The sequence below is a fragment of the Sarcophilus harrisii genome, chromosome 3 (assembly GCF_902635505.1).
Source record: "Sarcophilus harrisii chromosome 3, mSarHar1.11, whole genome shotgun sequence".
Classification (NCBI taxonomy): Eukaryota; Metazoa; Chordata; class Mammalia; order Dasyuromorphia; family Dasyuridae; genus Sarcophilus; species Sarcophilus harrisii.
This window is the reverse complement of record NC_045428.1, coordinates 526767-533786: the sequence shown is the minus strand read 5'-3', so window position 1 is coordinate 533786 and position 7020 is coordinate 526767. Positions and strand designations below refer to the sequence as shown.

Genomic DNA, 7020 nt, shown 5'->3' with positions numbered 1-7020 from the left:
GGTGATACTTCCTAACCAGGGGGCTGGGTCAGGACTCCCTTTTATTAAAGTCTTCCCAGAGTTATTGAAACTTAAAATCAATAAATTAATAAAATATAAATAAAATAAAAACTTAAATATAAATCTATATTATATATTCCAAACTGACACGACACTCCATTTTTAGTTGCCTGACAGGAATGCCTTCCTTCCCTTCTCACCTCTGACTTTTAGAGAATCCTTATGTCCTTTAAGGCTCAGCTCAAGGGCCACCTCCTCCCTGAGATCTTCTCTGGATAAACTAGAGTGCTTGGGGGAGGTACTCTGGATAGATCCTCCAAAATTACTTCATAGGCTGAAGTGATTGCACATTAGACTTGGAGCTGGGAAAATGCGGGCTCAAAATCTGCTTCTCATGCAGTTATCAGCTGTCTGACTTGTGGATATCACTTTGTTTCGGTCTGTTCTGCGTCCTTATCGGTAAAAATTGGGATAATAATCACATCTGCCCTCGGGGTTGCTGGGATGCTTAAATGTAAAGAGCACAGGAAACCTTAAGTAAATGGGATCTGTGATTATTATCACTGCCTTGTTGGTGAGCTCCATTTCTCTCAGCCTTGGCTTCTTCACCCAGAGTCCCAAAGATTCCTCCCACCTCTGAAATTCTGGCATTTACTCCATTTCTAGAGTCTTGTATTTGTGATTTTTCTTCTACACTGTGGGTTCTTTTGGCCTGCCAGTCAGACTGGGATCTCCCTGAGAATACTTGGTCATCAAGCATTTATTAAAAGTGCCAGATGCTCTGTTGAGCACTGAGGTTACAAAGAAGGGCAAAAGAGCAGCCTTCAAGGAGCTCCAAGTCTAATGTGAGAAGTAATGTGCAAACCATTACACACAATCCAACACTCATGGGACAAATTGATGATCTCCAAGGGATAGGAACCACTCCTTTCTTTTCCACACCCCAACCTGAATTTTGACTAGGGTATCACGTTAGGTGCCTGTCCAGGGTGGGAGCAGGGAGAGTGGTATATTTTAAGTATCAGGGTGTTCTCCCTCCAGATCTACTTCCCAGGGCAGCCTATGGGTATCTATTTTGCGATAAACCAGACTGGCAATACTGGAAGCCTCAACGGATAGAATGCACAAGGGTACAGGAGTTTTCTATGCCCCAAGTCAGGCTCTCATGATTGATGCGTGGCTGAGGGAGTTGTAAGCTTACCTAGCCCATTTTATCTCAATCAGAGTATGCTTCCCATACTATCCACTGTCCATCTGGAACACATGCTCCTCTTCTCCTTTTCCATCTCTGATCTCCATAATGCAGGGTGCCAGCTCAGTGGGCGTCTGACCCTGAGTTCATAGCCTTTGTTAAGGTTTAGTCTCTTCCTCCACAAAGCTGCCCTTCTTGAAGTGCTTTGAAGGGGGCTTTAGAGGACAAATCCCTCCCCTACCTCTTCATGCATCGTTGCTAAGCTTCCTATAATCAGAGCCGGATTAGCAGGCCATTCAGCTAGCAGACAGAAAACAGACAGGGCTCCCTTTGCTGTTCTCCAACCCTACCAGCTGACAGGGCCCCATCAAGCATGGAGAAAACCATGCTACTGAATGTGGAGGGCATTAAGAAGACCATTCTTCATGGAGGGACTGGAGACCTCCCTCACTTCATCAATGGATCCAGAGTAAGTCTGAGGCCTGGGCTTGAGGCAAGGGTCAGTGGGGGTGGGAAAGGGTACAGAAAGGCCCAGCTTAGGACATTGATCAGGGACAAAAACACATGAACTGGTGAGTAAAGTGGCAAAGTCTGACCATTCCTAGAACCAGCATGGCTGTGTCTAATGGTATCAACATGATTGATGAATTCATGTGGAATGAGAGGCACCAATTCCACCAGGGCTTTGGAGCAGAAACGGCTGGATGCATTTTTGTCACTCTATTCTGTTAGGAAGGGGGCCAGTTCATGTCCCAGTCACAGCCTCAGTGACATTTCTGAAAGTTAGCTTTTATTTGGGAGTTAGCTAATTCCCAAGAAAGGGGATTCCTTTGTCCCCCCTTCCCCTGCCTGCCATCCCTAAGGCTCACAGATAGGGTTACCAAAACTGCAGACTGCAGCTGATGGGAGACTGAATGAATCTATGAAATCTACTGAGAGGAAGGGTTTAGAGAGGAAAGTGAAATTTGTTCAGTTTCTGTTGTTTTTGTTAAAAAGGTGACATTTCATTTCCGAACTATGAAATGCGATGAGGAGCGGACAGTCATAGACGACAGCAAGCAGGTTGGCCAGCCCATGAACATCATCATCGGAAACATGTTCAAACTGGAAGTCTGGGAGATCCTGCTGACCTCAATGAGGATAGGAGAGGTGGCTGAATTCTGGTGCGACACAATTGTAAGTGCTCTGCGCCACTCCATTCAGTCACGGAGCTTACTACCAGGGGACACTGTCTTGTGGAAAAGAGAAGTCCCAGAAAAGCAAATTTAAGCCCACTTTCTCACTTGCATCTGGTAGAAAAGCAACAACACTTTCTGCAGGGAATCTCTCTATGCTCTTTCCTCCCCCAAGCCTTCCCCATGCTCACAGTGGAAAACTTTTTTTAAGCAGTCTCATTTCCAGATTGGGCTCAGCCAGGGATTCCTTCTGGGAACCTGTCTACCTCAGGAGCCTCAGCTCTTCATCCCAAATCATCTCTGGAGGCTTAAATTCTGAGCCCACATGGAGAGAGAGGTTCTGGATTCCTCACCCCAATGTCTAATAAAGGCAGGCTATGATATTCCTGCTTTAGCACTGGTTGCTGCCAACTAAAGCAGTTCATAGAGAGAAGGGTTAGACTTCATCTCCTTCCAGCAGGAAGTAAACAGTCCAAAGGAGATAAAATCCCCTATATAGCTTCAGGAAGAGTTCTGACAAGGATGTTGTCTTACCTGCTTCAGCTTAAGATTTGGAGAAATTGTCAGCCAGTCAAGCACAGGGGATACAAAGAAAGTAGCTTACAATTTAATGAGGGGCGGAAATAAGCAAACAAATACAAAGCACTTGTATATAAGTATAAAAAGGCTGTGGATGAGATAAATGGGACATAATAAAGTTACGTAAGGCACTGGGTACTAGAATTAAGAGAGGTTGGGAAAGGTTTCCTATGGAAGTTGAGATTTTTGTTGGGACTCAAAGGAAGCCAAGGAATTCAGAAGGTAAGCGAAATCCTTCCAGAGATGAGGGCCAGCCAGAGAAAATGCCCAGAATTGAGAGATGAAGGGTCTCATTGGATGTTATTAATAAGCAGGAGGTTGATTTGAAGAGTATGTGTGGGGAGGGATCTTGTAAATTAAGACCAGAAAGGTTGGGGTGACTAGGTTAGGAAGGGCTTTGAATGTTGGGGGTCAGTCCACTAAGTCTGAGAGCATGTCCTTCGAGATTGCTTAAAATGAAGGGTGCTTGTACGGGGTACTTCTGGCAGAATTTGCATCAGCTCAAACCCTTTGGGAAGGATGCTTCACTATAAAGGTTGCCTCTTTTTTCTGAGGCAAATCTGTGGTCTGGGTACAGAATACACTTTGAGCTGGACAGCTCACTTTGTTTGCAGCCCCTCTCACCCTCCCCAATTTTGGCTGTCTCTTGATTCTTGCAGCTATTTCTGTATTTGCTTCCTTAGCAGCCTAACCTAATCCTAATCGGCTCACTGGGAGGGTCATCCTGTCCTAAGGCTTGGCCCCTGGACTGACCTATTTTCTTCCCAGGCCTGATGAGAGAGGGAGGGACAGCGGTCCCATTTCTGACTAGTTCTATGGCCTTACATGGAGCAATTCAACTCTTGGAATCTTAGTTTCTTCATCCACAGAATGGGAACATGAATGTGTATTTGCTTTTTTTTTTTTAATCCATAATTTCAACCTATTTTCACAATTCTCCTATGTTTTTCTTTATTGATAAGTTCATTCTTTTCATTCACTCTATTTAAAATTTTTTTTCTAATGACTCAATAGCACCCTAGTATGTCCAGCCACTTCTCAATTGATAGCCACCTACTGAGTGTCTAGTTCTTTGCTACAAAATGCTTCTCTGGACACTCTGGTACATCTGGGTCCTTTCTCCTTTCTGGGATGTCTTTGAGATTACTGGTCTGGTATTGGCTTTGCCGGATCAAAGGCTAATACACAGTTTAGTAACTTATGGGGCATAATCCTAATGTGCTTTCTGGAATGGCTGACCCCATGCAGTGTACTAGGATGCACATTTATCCACAGTCCCTCCGACATTTTCCTTTTCCATTTTTGTCATCTTTGTCAATCTGATAGGTATAAGGTGGTATCTCAAAGTTAATTTAATGTGCATTTCTCTAATTATTAGTGATTTATGAGCATTCTAAATTTTTTAATATGATTACATTTTAAATATGATAGTTTGCTTTTGTTCTTTTGAGAAATATTAGTCCATATCCTTTGACTATCTATTGGGGAAAAACTTTTGTCTTTATACTTTTGAATGAGTTCCCTATGTATCTTTATTATATACAATTGTTACAAAGATTTTTCTCCCTTTTAACTTAAAATTCTCTCTTTTAATTGATTTTGGTTGTAAAATTAAAAAAAATATTTTGTAATAAAAATTGTCCATTTTCCCTCCTATTTTTTTCCCTGAGGCAATTGAGGTTAAGTGACTTGCTCAGGGTCATACAGCTAGGCAGTGTTAAGTGTCTGAGACCAGATTTGAACTCAGGTCCTCCTGACTTCAGGACTGGTGCTCTATCTACTGCATCACCTAGCTGTCCCATCTCCTATAATCCTTTATCTTTTGTTTAGATAAGAAACCTTCTCTCTTTAGTCATAAAAAGTCTCCTTACTCATCCCTCCAATTTGTTCATTACATGATCTTAATTATGTCATGTAATATAAGTATGTAAGACCATACAATGAACATATTTAGAGTTTATAGTGGTGTCTGGTGGGAAATATTGGTCTAAACCTACTTTTTGTCCAACTACTTTCCCAATTTTCCAAAGTTCTGACTGTGGTCGAATAACAAGTCCTTCCTCCAGGAGGTGGAATAGGGTCAGGGTTAGACTACATGACTGAGCACTTTGGCTTCTGGAGCCTGGGCAGGTAATCTCTCCCACAAACTGGACTTTCTAAACTTTAACACTAATTCCTAAGTAGTTTGGGTGATTCCTGCCAACGAAGCCTAGGTGAAGCCTTCGGTGGCATTGGCAATGGCCCCTTCTGACCCCTCCCTTTTGACCGCTTTTCCCCTGGAGATCTCCAACAGGTTTTCAAAGCCAACCATTTTTTTTTCCTATTTGATGGGAAGAACGTAAGAACTGTGGACTGGGAGTCAGAGGGCTGGCTTTGTGCAGGAAGCTTCACATCTCCAAGCTTCAATTTCCTTATTGAAAGAAAAGGTTGGACCAGTTGACATCTAAATGCCCCTCCAGCACAAATCTAAGCTGCTTTGATCTATTTCAGCCCTGGAAAGATGGGAGGGCTATGGGCTGGACCAGGAAGAGGGCTTAGGGGCTTGGACTGGCCCTGGAGATGCCTTCTTCTTGCTGTGATCAACTAACTCATCCATAGTTTCTCTCTCTCTCCCTTTCTGTCTCTGTTTTTCTCTGTGTCTCTCATTGTCTCTGTCTTCTCTCTTGCTCTTCTCTTTCCTTTCTTCTTCCCTTGTCTTCTTTCCTCTTTCTTTCGCCCCGGTTTCCTTTTTCTTTTCGGGTCTTCCGCTCCCCCCGGTTTACCCCTTAGGAGCAGGGAAAACACACGGCCCCAAGAATGGAGTCCCAAAGGGGCCCGCCCAAATTTTCCTTACTCCCTTGGGGTTGAGGACGAGGGAGTGAAGGGCCCCAGCCCCGACCAATAAGCCCCCTCTGGCAGGGCAGGGGAAGCTTGGCCCAACCCAAGAGCTAGAAAGGGAGACCCCCCTGAGGGGAACCTAACCAAATGGGTTCCCTAAGTAGGGGAAAGGGGCAGGAACTTAACTTCCCATTTTCATGTTTGGTTTCCCTGGGTTTACTTTCCCATGAAACCTCCCATTCTCCCCTTTGAACATTGGCGGCTTCCCTGTGGGTTCCCAACTTTCCCCAAACCTCCTCACGGCCCTTTGCCCAAAGTTGGCGCTTGGGCCGCCAACAAAGTGGTCTTTTCCTCCGTGCCGACCCGGCTTCGGGGTAAGGGCTCCAGGCGGTGGGACTTTCCAATTCCCCTGGCCAGCCCTCCGGCCCCATACCCCCCAAACTTCTGGTAAACTCGGGTCCCTACAAGTACCCACTAAAGGCTTTCCTGGGACTCGCGCCCGGAGGAGGAGAGGAGACGCCTTAACCCCCTTCTTTCCCGGGTCCCGCCGGAAGGAATGGGGCCAAACGGCCCACCCCCGGGCTACACAACAAAAATTGGGGGAGGGGCCCCCCTTCCCGAGGGGCGGGAGGGCGGGAAGGGATTTGGGGCCGGCAGCACCCCCCCCCAGGAAACGGGCCAACTTGAAAAAGGGTTTCCACCCTAATCCCCAAACAAAAGGGGAACCCAGGAGACAAAGAAATTTTCCAAAACCGAAGAGCGGCGCCCCCCTTCTCAAGCCTTTCCAAACCCCTGGGGAAAATCCCCCAAAGGGGCCCTCGCTTGAAGAACCCAGCCTCAAACCCCAGGGCCCCTTTCACCCTCAGGGGGGCAGGGGCCCCCTAAACTTTCCCCACCCGGGACCGTTTGGCCTGCTCCAACTTTGAAAACCCCCGGGATCCCTTTTCTGGGATAGGCCCCGCCCCTCCCTCCCCCACCCCTCCCACAAAAATCCCCCTTCTTTAAAAACCCAAAAAAAATTTATTTCCATTCCCAAACCCTTTAAAAACCCTTAAAAAGCCCAGGAAAACCTCTTATTTACAAAATAAAAATAAAGGACTTGTTTAAACCTCTAATGTTACAGTTTGGGTTCAACTCCCCAAACAAAAACAACACCCCTCCCCAGGGCTTCCCCCATTTAAAAAAGTCCACAAAACAAATTTATTTTAAAATCCGGGCCTCCCCCCACAAACGGGACCCTGGTAAATTCCAGAACCT

General features: G+C 45.7%; 1 protein-coding gene across 1 annotated transcript; it reads left to right on the top strand.

Annotated features, from left to right (window-relative positions):
- Window positions 1-1415: 1415 nt before the first annotated feature.
- AIPL1 (aryl hydrocarbon receptor interacting protein like 1) lies at window positions 1416-6288 on the top strand. The gene is made up of 3 exons (XM_031957292.1): window positions 1416-1661; window positions 2189-2368; window positions 6181-6288. The coding sequence occupies exons 1-3, from the start codon at window positions 1566-1568 to the stop codon at window positions 6286-6288; spliced, it is 384 nt and encodes a 127-aa protein (XP_031813152.1). The 5' UTR covers window positions 1416-1565.
- The last annotated feature ends 732 nt before the right edge of the window (window positions 6289-7020 follow it).